This window comes from Theropithecus gelada, chromosome 3, assembly GCF_003255815.1.
Source record: "Theropithecus gelada isolate Dixy chromosome 3, Tgel_1.0, whole genome shotgun sequence".
Lineage (NCBI taxonomy): Eukaryota > Metazoa > Chordata > Mammalia > Primates > Cercopithecidae > Theropithecus > Theropithecus gelada.
In genome coordinates, this window is record NC_037670.1 from 51,148,690 (window position 1) to 51,166,529 (window position 17,840).

At 60.3% G+C, this 17,840-nt stretch overlaps 1 protein-coding gene across 6 annotated transcripts in view; it reads right to left on the bottom strand.

The window, feature by feature from the left end:
• The window catches only part of MAD1L1 (mitotic arrest deficient 1 like 1), a 414,534-nt gene that overhangs the window by 119,633 nt on the left and 277,061 nt on the right, over positions 1-17,840 (bottom strand). For 5 of the 6 annotated variants that reach the window (XM_025378819.1, XM_025378817.1, XM_025378816.1 and 2 more), the window contains one exon: positions 3,232-3,442. In XM_025378819.1, coding sequence (XP_025234604.1) covers positions 3,232-3,442 — 211 coding nt within the window. Of the gene's footprint in view, positions 1-3,231; positions 3,443-5,627; positions 6,087-17,840 lie in introns of those variants that run through there. The other variant, XM_025378821.1, reaches the window with a different exon arrangement.

The following is a 17,840-nucleotide window of genomic DNA, read 5'->3' on the forward strand; positions in this document are numbered from 1 at the left end:
CAAAAACTGCAGAACAGCAAATGTTGCTGCCTGATCCTTCCTCCGGAAGCTTCGTCTTAGAAGGACAGCCGGAAGTATGAGGTGTCAGTCGGCCCCAACTGGGAGGTGCCTCCCAGTTAGGCTACTCAGGGGTCAGGGATCCACTTGAGGAGGCAGTCTGCTGTTCTCAGATCTCAAACTCTGTGCTGGGAGAACCACTACTCTTTTCAAAGCTCAGTTGGAAATACAGAAATCACCGTCTTCTGCGTTGCTCACGCTGGGAGCTGTAGACTGGAGTTGTTCCTATTCGGCTATCTTGGAACCTCCCCCGAGAATCCACATTTCTAAGAGGCTCCCGGGGAGGCTGTGGCCAGCCTGGGGACTGCACTATTAAGGATCACTGCTCCAAGAATAAACTGCTGGCTTGTTTTGGAGTTTTCATCTTTCCTGGGGAGAGGCCAACTGCCCAGGGCACACAGACGGACAGATGATCCTGAGGACCTGTCTCATAATTCAGCATTCAAGTCTTCAGATCCACTGTATTTCAGTCAGCGGCATTCCTCCCCTAATGTCACTTGCAGCCAGTTCCTGGGCCATGTTGGAGTTTTGAGGTGTAACTCAGGCAGGTTCTCAGCTCTACCCGCCGTCGACTTAGATTCTGGTTTCCCGAGTCTACTCAGTCCTCTCACCGCTCACCCGCCCATTCCAGATTCCAAAAGTCTGCCTCTGTATCCTCTCCCTCTGTGGGGTTAGACCTTACATGAAACAGAAGCCTCTACCATCACTGTGATTTTTGGGGGCACAGACACGAGCTGCATCAGCCACTGGGGCCCGGACATCTGATCCATCCTCACCATCAGCCACGGGGGCCCAGACGCCTGATCCATCCTCACCATCAGCCACTGGGGCCCGGACGCCTGATGCATCCTCACCATCAGCCAGGGGGGCCCGGACGCCTGATCCATCCTCACCATCAGCCACCGAGGCCTGGACGCCTGATTCATCCTCACCATCAGCCACTGGGGCCTGGACACCTGATCCATCCTCACCATCAGCTACGGGGGCCCGGACGCCTGATTCATCCTCACCATCAGCCACGGGGGCCCGGACACCTGATCCATCCTCACCATCAGCCACGGGGGCCTGGACACCCGATCCATCCTCACCTCCTGGCAGTGCAATATGGCGTAGCCCTGCCTATCCCAGGCCTCTGCTCATCCTCCCCTTCCTGCTTCCAGACCATGCTGGTCCTGACTTCTCCACAGTCAGCTTGGACATGCCTCTCTACACCCCCTGCTCCCTATCAGCCAAGGCCCGGGACACCTGTCACAGCCAGATGCTGACCACCCGCGTGCCCGAGATGCACAGAGACCGAGACAACAGGTAAACGAACAGACAAGCGAACCTGAGACGCACAGAGACCCAGACAATAGGGGAACCAACAGACGAGCGAACCTGAGACGCACAGAGACCCAGACGACAGGTAAGGAACAGACAAGCGAACCCGAGATGCACAGAGACCCAGACGACAGGTAAGGAACAGACGAGCGAACCANGCGAACCCGAGATGCACAGAGACCCAGACGACAGGTAAGGAACAGACGAGCGAACCAGAGACCCAGATGACAGGTAAGGAACAGACGAGTGAACCCGAGAGGCCCAGAGACCCAGACGACAGGTAAGGAACAGACGAGCGAACCCCAGACGCACAGAGACCCAGACGACAGGGGAACGAACAGACGAGCGAACCCGAGACGCACAGAGACCCAGATGACGGTAAGGAACAGACAAGCGAACCTAAGAGGCCAAGAGGCCCAGAGACCCAGACGACAGTAAGAAACAGACGAGCTAACCCGAGACTGAGCAGAGACCCAGACAACAGGGGAACGAACAGACAAGCGAACCCGAGAGGCCCAGGGACCCAGACGACAGGTAAGAAATAGACGAGCGAACCCGAGAGGCCCAGAGACCCAGACAACAGGTAAGGAACAGACGAGCGAACCCAAGAGGCCCAGGGACCCAGACGACAGGTGAACAAACAGATGAGCGAATGGGCACACAGCCAAGGCACCGGCCCGTGACAGCAGGGAACGGAAGGCCCCTTCCCAAATCCTCTCCCAGGGTGCAGTGCCACCAATAAACACGGCTCCAAGTCTGCATGCTCAGCTCTAAAACTTGCCCATAACACCTGCAGAATGCAGCAGGGAGAGGGAGCCACGGCTGAACCAGAAGCGGGGCTGGTGACATGGGGGCTCAGGCCCTCACAGCCACAGTGGAGACCAGGAGCAGCCCTGGTGTGGGTGGGGAGCTGGAAAGGAGCCCCCGAATGCCATCAGCTCACCCCTCGATCTGGCAAGACAGGCCTCCCCTTCTGGCTGTTGTCCTCCATCCCCACCGTGCTACTCCAGGAGGGCGGACCACCCAAGAGCCAGCCACCAAGCCCCTACCTGCTGGCAGGGTGCGCCCAGACTCAGGGCAGGCTTGGCTTATGGGGTGGGGCATGAAGAGGGAGGGAAGCCCCCACCTAAGACCCTCCCCACAAAGGATCACAGAGGACAATCACTCCTGATACATCCGCCTTGGTGCTAGGCTGCAGGAAGGGGAAAAGCGACCGCCACACAACCTCTGCACCTGCAGGCTCACGGGGAATGCTCTCCCACAGTATAGGGTGCGATGGCAAGTAGGTGGGAAGAAACAGGAGAGGGTGTCATCGGATGAAAAGCACCACCTCACCACATCAGGGGATAGGCTGGCATGCCAAAGGCCGCGGGCCTGACTTAGACCTGGAGGGTGCAGGCAGGCCCCGCTGGCCCTTGTGGAGGCCCCACTCTTCCCTGAAGCGCCGCAGGCCTTCGCTGCAAAGGGTTCTCTGGACTCCGTGAGGTGCACTTAGGCTGGTGAGAGACGGACTTGTTTTTGGAGAGGATTAGATTTACTTGTGATTAATGGTGTGTGTATAAACTAACAAATGATATGAATTTGTTTAAGGGCCTAAGATTTCAGCCCCTTGTTTCTCCACTGCTGCCTGCAAACTTGGATGGCTCCACCTGTTTGCACAACCCTGCAGGTGCATGGGGACACGGGGCCGGGGTGCTCTGCTCCAGCAACCACCAGGCCTGGCTGCCCACAGGGGAAGACAGACCCTCTGGGGATGACAGGCAGGTGACAGCCGTAGGCTGCCCCAAGGGTGCGCAGATGGACCTACCCACGGAAGGTCGAAGATGGCGGGGGCCGGGGGTGGGGGGTGCCTACCTGCTACCTCCTTGGATGATGGCAGACTTGCGGCGGCAGCCTCAAGGTCAGTTGGGACGGTGCCGCCTCTCTCCATGGCGCGCAGGAGCCCTCGCAGTCGCTCGCACTCTGCCTGCAGCTGGCTGTGGTCCTCACGCAGGCGCTGCCTGGCCACACTGGCGGGGTTCCGGCTCATGTGCAGCACTTTGGTCCTGCTCTGGTCATAGTCACCCTGCAGGAACACACACAGCATGGGTCACCATGGCCCAGGAAGACATGTGGCACGGGTCACACGCAGCACGTGTCACCATGGCCCAGGCACACGTGCAGCACAGGTCACACACAGCACAGTGCTCGGTTCTTTTGTCTTCTTGAGCCTGCCTGGCAGCTGTCTCTCCTTGAAGGAATGGCTTCTTCCCTGTGCCCTGTGGACAGGTGCAGGACCAAGGCCTGGTCACCTGCTGGGTCCCTTCTGCCTAACCACAGGAAGAGGGTGAGAGGGGACACGGCCCTGGTTCAGCTAAGCGCAGCACTTCCCGGAGTTCCATGCTTAGTGCCCAGGAGGGAGGCTTCCTCTTCTCTGAGGTTTCTGGCTGGGAGGAGGCTTGGAGCCCGTGTGGCCATGTTCCCATCTCTTCCCGGCCAGCCTGGAAGGTGCCCCGTGCCACAAGAGAAACAAGGTCAACCACACAGAGATGGAGGGCGAGGGAGCCTGGCACCGGCGTGCGTGGCTCAGGAACGTGCCTTGCAACCTGATGCTCCCGTGAAACCCAGGGCGGGGACGTGCGTGGCATCCTTGAGGTAGGAGTGCGCCTGGAGGCCCAGCCTGCTGACCTGTGGTAGGTGACCGACCCCCAGCAATGAGCATCACGCAGCCCTGCAGCAGGGGACAGCCGCCCAGGGCAGGGGACAGCCGTCCTGCAGCAGGGGACAGCCGCCCAGGGCAGGGGACAGCCCCCCGAGGCAGGGGACAGCCGTCCTGCAGCAAGGGACAGCCACCCAGGGCAGGGGACAGCCACCCGGGGCAGGGGACAGCCATCCTGCAGCAGGGGACAGCTGCCCGGGGCAGGGGACAGCCGTCCTGTGGCAGGGGACAGCTGCCCGGGGCAGGGGACAGCCGCCCGGGGCAGGGGACAGCCGTCCTGCAGCAGGGGACAGCCGCCCGGGGCAGGGAAGTGCAGGGTCACTGCGCACCCCGAGACTGCGACCTCATGCCAACATAAACATCGGTTCCACCACGTTCTGTCTCCTGGGAGTAGACACAGCTTTCTCAAACAGGGTTCAGGAAGTGGTGGCCGTAAAAGAAAAAAAAAAAAAAAAGAGTACAACTGACCTTATACAAGTCAAGAACTTCATCCACCGCAACAGTGGAAAGGCACCCACAGAGCAGGTGGTGCTGTCTGAAAATCACATTTCTGAGAAAGAGTTCAGATCCAGAACATACGAAGAACTCAGAAATAACCAAGGGCATGTCAGACAACCCACTCTAAAAATGAGTCAAAAATGTGAGCAGACATTTCCCAAAGAGAGACACCCAAAAAGCTGATAAACACATGAAAAGGCGCACACACATGGGCCCGGGTCGGGGCTAGTGGCACACACACACACACGGGCTAGGACTGGGGCCAGAGACACACACACACATGGGCTAGGACCGGGGCCAGAGGCACACACACACACATGGGCCAGGGACGGGGCCAGAGTTACACACACACACGGGCCAGGGACGGGGCCAGGGCCAGCGGCGCACACACACACGGGCCAGGGCTCCCACCAAGTGCTGAGACTCTGCTGTTCGTGGCTGTCAGCTGTGGGGCAGTGAGACTGGGTGGGCACCCCGTCCCTCAGGCCCAGACACCACCAGCCCCCGTGAATGAGGGGTGTGCCAGCGAGCCAGGCCAGCTCCGTGCTTAGCGATGGCCTCCTCCCCTTTGGCAATAAGTTCCCGCCGCCCTTGGGGCTTCTGTCCACACACTGTCCTATCTCCCAAACGGGAACAGGGAAACATTTCGTGTGTTCAGGTCACCCCACGCTCTCAGGAGAGAGGCCGGTGTGGACACATCCCATGAAGTGAAGCGACCAGGCGCAGTAAGCCTCCAGCCTCCCAGAGCCCAAGCTGTGGTGGGCCACTGCTCTCCAAGTCCCTGAAGGACGGCGAGGCCTGGCCTGGGCCGTGCCCACTGCAGGGCGCCTGAGTGGGGCTGGAGCCCGTCAGCCGTGGGCAATCGTGGTCCCAGGGCCCAGAATGTGCTTCCCATAGGGAGGGAGGAGGGGATGGGGAAGAAGGGAAGAGACCTCACCCCTCCTGGTGCCACCCCGGACTCTAAGACATCCCCCTGACATCACGTCACACAAGTTAATGGCTGACCCTGCCACCCCTGCCTCATGGAAGAGCCAGTGGAGATGGACATGCTGACCTGGACCAGGGACCCCTGGCCCCATGGAACATGGCAGAGGCCGCCGCAGAGGGAAGCAGGTTTGCAGACATGGCTCACTTGGCTGCTCCCTCTGTGCTTCTCCTGGGAAGGAGGAGGGGAGGGGAAATCCACCCAGTCAGGCCCAGGGGAGATGGAGGCGGCAGCCCCCGCCGCTGGGCCGGGGCGGGAGAGAATCTGCGCAGCTCTTCACTGGTTTTCTGAGAACCTTGTAAACCTCAGAGGATGAAGAGACATCTTGTAACTCTGGCTGAATCACAGACTCTTGGGGTTGAAAGGATTGCTACTTCATTCAGTTTGCACAGCCAGGGTAAGAAAACCCAGTGTGCAGAATCCAGCCACCCACACATGCTCAGGAGGACCCTCTGAAGGGCGGCGCTGGCTTTCCGGGGCCTCTGAGGACTGGACAGCATCTCAACCTCTCCACCATCCTACGGAGCCGGAACCTCGAGGAGCCAGGGAGGATGCAGACGGGGGGTGGGGCCGCCTCTTGCGGGGACCAGCCAGTCACAGGGCTGTGTAGTCACCCCACCCCCATCCCAACCACGTAGCACTGCAACTGCACCCAGAAAGCAGCCGTGGGGCACACGAGGCCAGCATGGGCCCCGCTGATGGAGCTGCGGGCACGGAAACATGACTCTGAATTTCAGATAACTCGCGTGTGTCCCAAAATATTCTTCTTTTGATTTTCTTCAACCCTTTAAAAATGTACAACGGTTCTTAGTTTAGGGGCTGCACAGCAGGCGGGGCTGTAGTCAGCTGAACCCCGGCAAGGACGAGGCCAAACGGCGTGGACTCAGCCCTCCTCTGACCCAGAGCAGTGAGACCCTCCTCCCCTAGGCCTCACCCTCCTCTTCCTCCCCAGGCTTCAATACTGCTGACCTCCTGAAGGGTCCTCCAGGTGGGAGAAGGTAGTGACCGTCCTGGAGGCTGCCCAGCGAGGCCTCACCTGGCCCCAGCGTCCTCCCACTTAGCAGACAGGCGGACTTTCCGGAGGGGTGGGGGCTCAGCGGTGGCACGTCCAGCGCTGGCATTGGACCCAGCAGTGCCTGAGGATGTCGAGTTCCCCGGGGTGGATGTCCTGGCAATGCTCAATGTTCCACGGGCAGGAACGAGAGCCAGAGGTGCAGCCCCACCCCCAGCCAGGGTGCCCCTGACCGGTCCATCATCCTGGGGTGAGGTTTCCCCCTTGATAGGGGGCTTGAGGTCCAGGAAACAATTCTGCATATCAGAGGATTTAATGACCAAAAGCGGGAGCCAGTAGAGATGAAGGAAACCAAATCAAAACAGAGAGAAGATAAAACTGTGACGTTCTTCTTTAATGCCCATCCTGTCACCCTCCGGCCCCCAACAGGGCAGCGCACTGCACTGCTGGCCCCGCTGGGGGCGAAGGCTTGGTGTGTGCAAAGCCACCGTGTGCAGGCTGGGATCAACCCCCAGGCGTGTCCTCCTCAGCGCCATGCATGCACCACCAGGTCCTGCTCTCCCAGAGCCACAGTGAGGCCAAGTTTGGAGCAGGTTCCCGTGGCCCGGCTTCCACCTGCAGCAGGAGGCGCTGGGTCACGGAGAGCATTCACTGGGCACCTGCGGCCGGGGCGGAGCGACCTGCCAATGGCACCGCTCACTGACCAGGGCTGAGAACAAACCTGGGCTCCGTAACTGGTGGTGTGGACAACCCACCTCCCAGGAGGGCCAAGGAGGGGGAGGACGGGCGCCAGGGCTCTGTGCAGATGGCAACAATCCGGGCAGCTACTCGCCTTTCTGTAAGTTCAGGGGACGTTCCCTGCCTAACGCCTGGAGAAGGCAGAGCCCCTAGAGGCAACACGGGAGGGGCAGACTGGGCGCCACCCACCCTCTCACGTCCCCACTGTGATTGTGGGCCAGGCTCTTGACCTCCATGGGTTCGTTCCTGCCATCCTTCCTTCCTTCCTTCTGTCCATCCATCCACACACCTGTCCATCTGACATGATTTCCAGGCCCTGGACACTCTCAGCACAGCTGTGAACACAGTGGTGGAGCCGCCACTCACAATGAAAGCAGCTGGTATCCCACAGAGGGGCCTCCTGGGCCATACTCAGCACGTGGAGGGGACATTCCTGGCCCTTCCAGGAGGAGGCCACACCTGAGCCCCTGGGGACCCAGAACCTCTGCTCCAGGTGAGACAGGACTGTGCCCCAAGGTGGCTGGGGGCAACAGCCAAACTTCCAGGCTGCTGCTGTGATCACAGCTGGGGGTGGTGCACAGTCAGGCACACCATTCCATGCCTGCGAGCTCCATGTCTCGGAGTTCCATGCCTCGGAGCCTGCGCGCCACACATTTCAGCAGGTGCTGGAAGCGCAGGAGTAATGGGAGCCCTGCGCTAAGGCCTGTCTCCAGGGCAGCCGAGTGTCGGGATGAGGACGGCCCTGTGTCCTATACAAACAGCACCACTCCTGCGCCTGCCCCACCAAGAGGAGCCATTCAAACGCACAGGCAGCAAAGCAGCACGGGAGGAAACTAGGCGGGATCTAGGGGATCAGGAAACATCCCATGTCTCGGATCAGAAGACTTGGCGCTGTCGGGACCAACCAATCTGCACATCTGGGACACTCCCAGGACTCAGCCGGCCTCCCTGAAGAACTGACAAGCTGATTCTGAAACTCACAAGGAACTGCAGGGGCTCAGAACAGCCACCACAGGATTGAAATCAGTCTCCTGACTTCAAAACTTACTACAAAGCCACAGCGATCAAGACGGTGTGGCGTGGGCATCAAGACGGACGTACAGACCAACAGCACAGCAGAGAGTCCAGCAATCAACCACATGTCCATGTTGAGTGACTCTGAGAAAGATGTTAAGGCCATTGGATAGGGAAAAACAGTCTTTTCAACAAATGCTGCTGGGACAATGGGCTGTCGCATGCCAAAGAACGAACGTGGGCTCCGCCTCCCACCATAAACAAAAACTAAGTAACTGTGGATCCAAGACCCATGTGAGAGCCCAACTGTAAAACCTGTAGAAGAAAACAGAGGAAGAAACCCTCCTAACCTTGGATTTAACAAAGGATTCTTAACCCAAAGCACAAAGAACAAAAGAAAAAACAGGTAATCAGACTTCATCCAAACTCAGAACTTGTGTGCTTCAAAGGATGCCAATGAGATGCAAAAACAAGCCACAGAACGGGAGAAAATGTCTGCAAATCTATACCCAAAGAACTTAGATCTGAACACACAAAGCAGGTTCACAGCTGAAACGACCCAATGTTACAATGGGCAAAGCATCTGCAGAGAGACTCCTACGAGGCCAATAAACACATGAAAAGCTGTTCGGCATCGTCCAGCATCCAGAGACAGAAACTGAAATCACAGAGAGGTATCACTTTGCACCCCCAGGACGGCCGGGAAGTCACTCGACAACACGTTGGTGAGGACGGGGAGAAACTGGAACCCTAGTGCGCGGCAGCCCTGGAGAAGAGTCTGGCAGTTCCTCCAATGATGAAAGGGTTACCAGGTGACCCAGCAGACCCAGTCCCAGGCAGACCCTGGAGAGAACTGCACACACACCCACACAGACTCGTCTGTCAATGTTCATAACAGCCCCGAAGTGGAAACCACTCGAATGTCCACCAGCCGATGACTGGATACGTAAGATGCGGCCATGCACACAGTGTTTCAGCCACAAGAAGGAACACATCACCGACACCTGTGACCACATGGGTGAACCTTGAACACGGGAAGTGAGAAAAGCCAATCACAAAGGCCACGGGACTCCCTTCCCAGGAAATGCTCGGAACGGGCCACGGGACTCTCTTCCCAGGAAATGCTCGGAATGGGCCATGGGACTCCCTTCCCAGGAAATGCTCAGAACAGACGGACCCACAGAGGCAGGCAGTAGCCGATTGGTGGCTGAGGATTTGGGGCACAGGAGACAGCAGGGTGATGGATAACTAGAGGGTTCGGGCCTCCTTGAGAGGTGATCAAAACGTCCTGTGACGAAGGGTGACAGTGGTTGCACTAGCCGTGGACATAAAAGCCGCTGAACTGCCCCCTTCGAAGGGACGAGTGACGTGGAATGTGCGTCGCATTTCAATAGAGCTGTCAGAAATGGCAGCCGGGCGGGAGTGAGAAACAGCAGGAAGCGCAGACGCAGCCACGGGAAACCAGCCTTCTCCTTTGCATGTGTGGCGATTTCAACTTCAGGAGCAGCTCTCCACGGTGAGGACATGGGCTGAGAGGGGCTGCCTGGAGGGAGCTCCCGGGTGAAGGAGAAACTCTGGGGCTCCGTGAGGAAATGTCCTTACTTGTGTTCTGCTTGGGCTAGGGAATGTGAGGCTGAAGGGGGTCCCTGTCCCCAAGACCCTCCTCCTCCACAGCCAGAAGAGCCTCCAGGGCACCGTGGCCTGACCATCACCCCCCACCCCGTCGGCCCTGTCCTACTCCTGCCAGCTGGGCCCAGACACCACGTGCAGTGACCACAGTCTGCAGGACCAGGTGACGTCAGGGTGTGCCCACAGGGTCCTGCCTTGGTGGCTTCTCGGAGCCTGCAGACCACCTCCACATCTGACGGGGACGAAGTCCCCGTGAGTCAGGCAGCTGACAGGCAGGAGACCGGCTGGCCTGGCTTCTGTGGCTTGGCACCCCCTGCAAGTGTACAGTGTGGTGGCCACCAAGGGAACTGGGAGCAGAGGGAGACAGGCAGGGGCAGCCCCTCACCTGGGCCGTCAGCCACTGGGAGCAGACAGTGGACACCCAAGACCCTCCAGCTGGATGGGGGCTGTGAGGGGCCAGGCCTCTGCCTCTCCCTGCAGAGCAGCGAAGCAGCACGGTGCCTCGGTGCCCGCTCAGCAGAGGCCCAGAAGAGGCCGGCTGCCAAGGGCGACTGCTGTTGCTGGCGGGACACCCCCATCAGCCTAAACACTCATCTCAGTAGGCGTCCTCCCCGCCAGAAAGGCCAGCTCCGTGGTGACAGGGACTGCTTTCCACCACCACACCGCCAGTACCAAGGACTGTCCCAGCATAGGCTCCATGTGGAAGATGTGTCTGTTGAATGAATGGATGATGATGACTAACCCTTACTAAACTAGGATGTGCTCCTGTGGGCTTAAAACCAGGTCGCTCGAGTGGTTAAAGTAATGCATGAAGTAAGAGCCAGCAGGTCCCGGGAAACGGCTTGGAACCCTTCTCCAAGTTGTGGGGAGGCCCCCTCTTACTTCCTGGGTCACAGCTGTACCCCAAGAGCAGTGGAGGGTATGGCAGAAGAGCTGCTGCTGGGCCCACCCTGGAGATGAAGGGACAGAGGGTGAGGGCAGCGGCCATCTGCAGATGCCATGGGGTGCCAGGCCCGGCGGTGCTCTGTGAGCCCTGTTTCATCTATTCTGCTGCTTTCTGGAGGAGAACACAGGCATGCAGCACTCACGTGACCCTTCGGAGGTGTGTGGAAGGTGGTGGCGCTGGGCTGCAGACCGGGGTTAGGGCTCTGCATGGCGTAGCTGTGGATAGGGGCACCAAGGGGCTCAAAGCGTGGCTTGAGAAGTCTGGAGGTGGGGGAGAGGGGCTACCAGGGCAGGAGGTAGTCCAGGGGGCATCCCAGATAGGGCACAGACCAGTGCAGCCTCAAGATCCTCCTACACAAAGACCAAAGCACTTCCCACCATGGACGTACCAAGCCTCCAGCCCAAAGGAAGGGCCAGCGGGTTCTGCACTGGGGCCAGGAGGCAGCGGATGTGGGGTGGGCTCTGCAGCCCGGGAGGCAAGATCACTTCCTCCCAGGCCCCATCTGTCCATTTGCTCAGGGCCACCCCTGCCCTCTGTGCATTCTGGCAGGACACCTCCTGCTCACAGAACCCACTTCCAGCTGCCAGCCCAGGAGATCCGTGTGAGGCTCCAGGCATGGGGAGAAGCCCCTCTAGTGCTGCCCCCGGCCCCGTGCACCCCACCCACCTAGGGTGCTGAGCACTGTGAGTGCCAGCAAGCAGGAGCACCGTCGGGGGCTGGCACCACTCAACTCAAGCAGATGGGAGATGGAGCAACCTTGCTGGAATCGGCTGTTAGATGACAGCTTCCAGGAAGAAAGGGGAAAAATGGCTATAATCTTCTGCTAAAATTTGTTGCCTTGTTTGATTCACAGCTGAGAAAACTGTTGAGACGCTGACGAGAATCTCAAAAGGAAAAGTTTGGAGCCTTCCTTGGATGCGACGGTGCAATCATCGACTCAACAAAAATCTTCCACTTGCAGAGCGAGCAGGCGCTCTGGTGCTGTCAACCAGCGCAGCGAAACAGAAGAGCCGGCTGGTGGGTGCGGCAGGAGAACGCTGGGACAGGCAGGGCAGATCCCCGGTCACTTGCAGGCCTACTGTCTCTCCAAGCTCCCCTCCAGGCTGGGCCTAGGGGTTCCGGAGATCACAGGGCCCCACCTTCAGACACAGCGGTCTTGGAGGGGCCTGCACGGGGAGAGACAAGGCCTAGAGAGGGTGCGGGTGCTCCAGGGCTGCCTTGCAAGCCCACACCTGTGCCCCCAGGAGGCCTCGGCCTCGACTGCCTGTTTCCCTCTGTGTTCAGCGGACTGTCTGCAGCCCAAGTCCCGGAGGAAGAGGCTGGGTGGTGGCTGGCATTGGCTCAATCTCCGTTCCCACTGTGAGTTCTACCCCTAACTTGCCGGCAGGTCTCCATCCTCTCTGGGCCTCGGTTTCCCAAACCTGTGAGGGTGAGTGTGGTGAGTTTCACCTTAAGGACCTTCCTTCCGGCCGAAATGCTCATAAGACCCGGAGCAGAGGGCAGGAAAGCCAGAAGCCCACGCCCTGGTGTGTGCAGGGGCCGGGCGCCATGGGCCCTTGGCTGCCCCGGGCAAAGCAAGTGGTTTCTGAGGGGCCCTACCCTCAAGGTCCCTGCCAGGGAGGAAGCTGCCCCCAGCAAGGCCCAGGACACACTCGGGGAGGGAGGCGTCAGTCGCCCTGTGCCTGACGCGCATGCTGAGAGCAGAGAAAGCGCTGGAAGGAAGCAGCGACAACAGGGCAATGGAAAACACAGTCAAATAACTGCCAGTCCTCATGCATATTTATAGATCGCCCGGCCTCAAAACTCAATCAATACCTCTCCTGACTGAAGGAAACGGCTCGGGGAGGAGAGTGAGGCAGCTTGGGCTGTGCCTGCTGGGCCGGGGCAGGGCAGAGCCAGAGGTGCGGCCTTCCCATCTCCTGCCTGTGGCCTTGCCCGCCACTCATGGCTGGGGTGTGGGACCTGCCTCTGCAACAAGCCCAGGTGAGGGTCGCACCTCCCAGCCCTGCCCTCCACAGTGGCCTGACTTTGGGCAACTTGCGCAGGGCCATCAGGAGGGCTGAGGGGCTGGATGCGCCTGTACACGCCTGTACATGCCTGTCGCTGAGGGGCCTGGGGGCCGTGTCCCACCTCTTCCAGGAAAGCAGCTCCCAAGCAGGCAGAGGCACACGGAAGGGAAAGGGCAGACTGGAGCAGAGGGAGAAACTGAGGCCTGAGGACAGAGGCCACGCTGCTGCCCATGACCAGTGCCCACGAGCAGTGGGAGGATGGGGGTAGGACAGGACCCCGGGAGCTGCCTTTCTGCAGAGCTGAGTGCTCCACCATGGGGAGTGGGTGTCCCAGGCCTCGTCTGCAGCAGTTGCAGGGGGAGAGGGAGTGGCCCAGGGTCACACGGCGGAGCCCCCGGAGACCCCTCCAGCACATGCCCCACGGCCAGGCTTTACCGGGAATGGAAACTCCCCACAGCCAAGGCGTCCACGGCAAAGCCAGCCTGCAAGTGTGCCCACCACAGCTGTGCCGTGGGCCCCAGCGAACGCCACCCACAACCCTGTCCACCCGCCATGGCTGTGTGCTGCACAGCCGCCGTTCAGGGCCCTGCCCAGAGGCTAAGCGAGGGGGAGGCCTGAGGGAGGGGCCGCAGCCTTCCTCAGCGGGGCACCTGAGTGAGCCAGCACATCTGCCAAATCAGTGGCGCCAAAGCACTGGCACCCAGGAGACGGCGCTGAGGCCACCACACAGCTCTGGGGCTGGCCTTCCTGGCCCAAGACCCTGCAGGGCCAGGGGAGGAGGGAGCTGGGAGGGGTCATGCCTGTCCTGGTTCCAGCAAGGGTCAGGGACTCCTCCCATGACACCCCGATAACAGCCTCTGAGTCCGTGGCAGGGAAGGGGCAGGTGGCCCGCAGTGGCCAGGGGGGATGGCATGTGGTAGTCTCCACTGGTCAGCAGGGCGGGGACAGCGTCCCCTTCCTAATCTGGCCAAGGCTGCGACCAGATCACCCTGGGCTAAACTCCTGGCCTCCAGGCGCTGTGCCTGTGGTGAGGAGGAGATGGTCCTGAGGCATCCAGCAAGGCTAACATCTGCCCCACCTGCCTGGAGCAGTCCCTGAACAGAGACAAGACACATGGCTCCAGCAGGTGACCCAGGCCGGACACCTGTACAACACAGGAGGGTCTGGGCCCGACACACACACGGGATCCAGAAGGAAGGACAGACAGCGCCCCCCCCCGGGACGCCATGTGGGGCTTCCCTGGACCTGCCAGCAAGGGACCAGCCCAGCCGGGGCAACGCGCCCGGGCCCTGCTTCTTGAGGCTCCAGGGCGGCTCTCCTAAGAGGAACCCGGGGCACAGCCCCTCTTCCTGGCCCCCAGGAGAGCCCCAGCTACTTTCCACCTCCCCTCAAGCCCCACAGGCACCAGCAGGGCCCCGCGCTTCCCTTCTCCTCTAAAACGCTGTTCTCATCCGTTTCCTTGCAGATACACCTGGGAATCAAAAGGGCGTCGGTCCCTTGGACGCAGTGCCTGCAGCAGCAGCTGCTTGGGGACACCTCCATCGTGCCATGCCCAAGAGCCGTGGGGACTGGCACTCCATGCAGGGCACCTGCAGACAGGGCCATGGCCCTTGCTTCCCACAGGCCCCAGAGAGGCTGCAGGCATGCTCAGGGATATCAGCTTTGGGGGAGCCCGGATACCCCAGATTCCGCCCTGAGTTTGGTTTTCTACCCCACGTGCAAGACAAGGCTTCAGTCCAAGTGGCAGCAGCAGGGACAGGCTAGAGGAGATCGAGGTGCTCAGCGGCGGGTCCCTGGGCACGTCTCTACCTGGGGGGACAGCAGAGACCACTGGGCAATCTCTACACACAGGACGAGGGCTTGCAGGCCAGGTGCGTATGCCCATGCCTGCCCAGGCAGCAGACGCAGGGGTCTGGCAGAGCCCGAGTTGGGTCCCAGTTCCACCAGCCTCAACTGTGTGACTCTGGGCCAGTCCCCAGAACCGCGACCTCAGTCTCATGTCACCCAGAGGCGAGGATGGTCACCATGTGATAGGGGAGCGAGAGCTCGGGCACACTCACACCATCCGTCTATCCGTTGGTCCACCGGCGGCTCTGCCACCCTCTTGCACGTTCCGCACAACCTCGAGGCCCGCACGCCCTCATTAAAGCTCCCCTGACCTCGGGCCTCATCAGCAGATGAAGGACTCTCAGCACAGCCAATTACCCGGTGCTGGTAATCACCCGCTGACTTCCACCTGAGTCCTTCAGAAGGTGATCTGCTGAGAGCAGCTTGTAAACAATTTGGAGGGAAGAGATAAAAACCCCAACTGCCAGGAAGGGTTGGACAACAGTGACCTAGGCTGAGGCCTGGCTCTGAGCCCCACACCTGACCCCGCACAGGAGCCCCTCCATGTCCGCCCCCAGCTGCAGCTCTCACCTCCGCCCCTGCACCCAGGTCCTTCGCCACCCTCTGCTGCCTCTGTGAGCAGCTGCAGGCCACAGGAGAAGGGTGCTCCAGTGGGGTCTTTGGCAAAACTCAGCATGGGGGGAGCAGCACACGTGGGCAAGGGGGGATGAGCAGGGAGAGCCCAGTGAGTACCGCGGGGGGGTCCTAGCTCTACCACCCATGCTCCTCGTTCAGCTCACAGCCCATCGCCTGCCCCATCTGCAGACCAGCCATCTCCCCGAGCTCCCGCCACGGCAGTGTGGTCAGTGCACGGGGCACCTGCTGGCCACCCACCCTGGGCACGAAGCCCATTCTTCCTGGGAGGAGGAGGGGGAGGGGGGACCAGTGGTGTCCTCCTCCTCCTTCCAAGACACGTGGGCTTCACCCAGGAGACTGCTCCCCCTGGCCTGCCAAGTGAGTGAACTGGGTCCCTGCCAGACTGGCGGATGAGCAGGAGTCCTGGGCAGCCTCCGCTATCCCAATCTCCCCACTACAGAGCACAAACAACAGCCGGTGCCTAAATCACCCTGCCTGAGGCTCAGCCAGAGCTGGCAGGAGGCCTCAAGGCCTCAGGCAGCAGGTGCAGGACCAGCTGGTGGATGAGGGCCTGAGGAGGGCAGGAGTGACCGAAAGACCGAGGCCGTGTGAGGGCAGGGTCAGCGTACCCACTCGGAGCGCTCCGCCCCTCCCATCTGGGGTGTGGCTCACTCCTAACAAGTTGGGTCTCACGGTGGTGAAATGCACGTGACAGGAAGCTGACCGCCATCACCATTCTAAGGGCACAGCTCCCTGGCATTCGGCACACTCCCAGTGCTGTGCAGCCACCACCACGGTCCGTCTCCAGACTAAAGCCCACATCCATCAACACTTTCCATGCCCCAGCCCCAGCCCCAGCCCCAGCCCCCAGCACCGGCCTCTCCACCTCCTGTCTCTATGGATCTGATGACTCTAGGGGCCTCATGGAGGTGGAATAGCCTGTGTCCTTCTGGGACTGGCCGGTTTCACCCAGCCCAGCATTCTCAGGTCCATCCGTGCTGCGGCAGGTGTCGGGACGCCCCTCCTTCTTGAGGCTGCTGTGTACTCCGCTGTATGGAAGGATCACACTGTGTCCATCCACGTGTCTGTCCACAGACGCTAGGGTGAGATCACCTCTGGGCTATGGTGAGCGAGGCTGCTGTGAACGTGGGTGCCCGTATCCATGAGTCCCTGCTTTTGGTTCTTCTGGGGATGTATACAGCAGTGGACTTGCTGGTCTGTGTGGTGAAACAAAGCCACTTTTCCATCAGTGACAGCACCATGGCCAAGCCCCCATCGGAGACATTTCTTGTAGAATCTTGTGCTTAGTCTGCAAACTCCCATGACAGGAATTACGTAAGTGACCACACTTTCCTTTCTCCTTAGCTTGCCAGGAAGCTCAGATTAAAACAGAAGTCCAACTTCATGGCCAACTTCAGCCCTCATGGCTGGAACATTCCTGGTTTCTCACACATGGCATCGGCTGCTGGGAATCTGTGGAGCAGTGAGATCTCGCAGAAAGGAAAGGAGCACAGTCACAGTAAACACTTGGACGCTGCTCCAAGGACTGTGGCTGACAGCCTCCCTGGCGGCCCGGTCCGGTGTGGGTGCTTCTCCTGTCCTTCCCTGAGCCATGGGAGGAAACCAGGAGCCCTTGGTCCCACCAGGACCTAACGTGGGTCCCCAGGGCCCTGTGCCAATGACCTGCTTCCTCTCACGGACGGGAAGCACCTCATCCATCTGAACCATCAGCTCACTACATGACTCCCGCAGAACACGGACCCAGGAACATCAGGGCTATGGCTGCTTGGCCCCTGCTGTGCTCTGGCTTAGAGCAGCGCCTGGCACAGAGGAGGTGTGTGAAGGCAGCTCACGCACGGGAGGGCTGGGCTTGTGGGCACGGAGTCCCACAGGCCCCACAGAGCTGCCCTCCCATGATCCTGCCTCCCAGGAAAAGTTCAACTCCCTCGCCTCACAGAGGAGGCCCGCAGGGCTCAGAGAGGAGCACTTCCCGAGGCCGCCAGGTTAACACCAGGCCCGTCGTCCCGGTCCAGAGGCCACACTCTTTCCAGCACGGTAGAAGTTTCAGGAGAAAGAGCCGAACACAGAACAAAGGTCCCACTGATGAGCCACATGCATCACTAGGAGGAGTCCAGCAAGCGGGAGAGGCTAGACCTGAGGAGACTGGCTCAGAGCACCTGCTCGGAGGCCCCGGGACAGGGACAGGGACGCCACCCCAGCCCACCACAGCTGGGCAAGGATGCCGGCACAAAGGGGGCAGCTGTGGCTCCAGGAGGGGATGCAGCCCTCTCCCAGGGCAGCTAAGGGTTGGGGGCTTCAGAATTCCAGGGGTCTGGGGGCCACAGGGATGGCATCTCAGGGAGGGGGTGAGAAGGGGTGATGGGCCCGCCCCGTCCTGGTCCCAGGGACACCGACCAGGGATGTGAGGGACTGCACCGCCTGCCTGCTGGTGCAGACGGGAGCAGAACGGT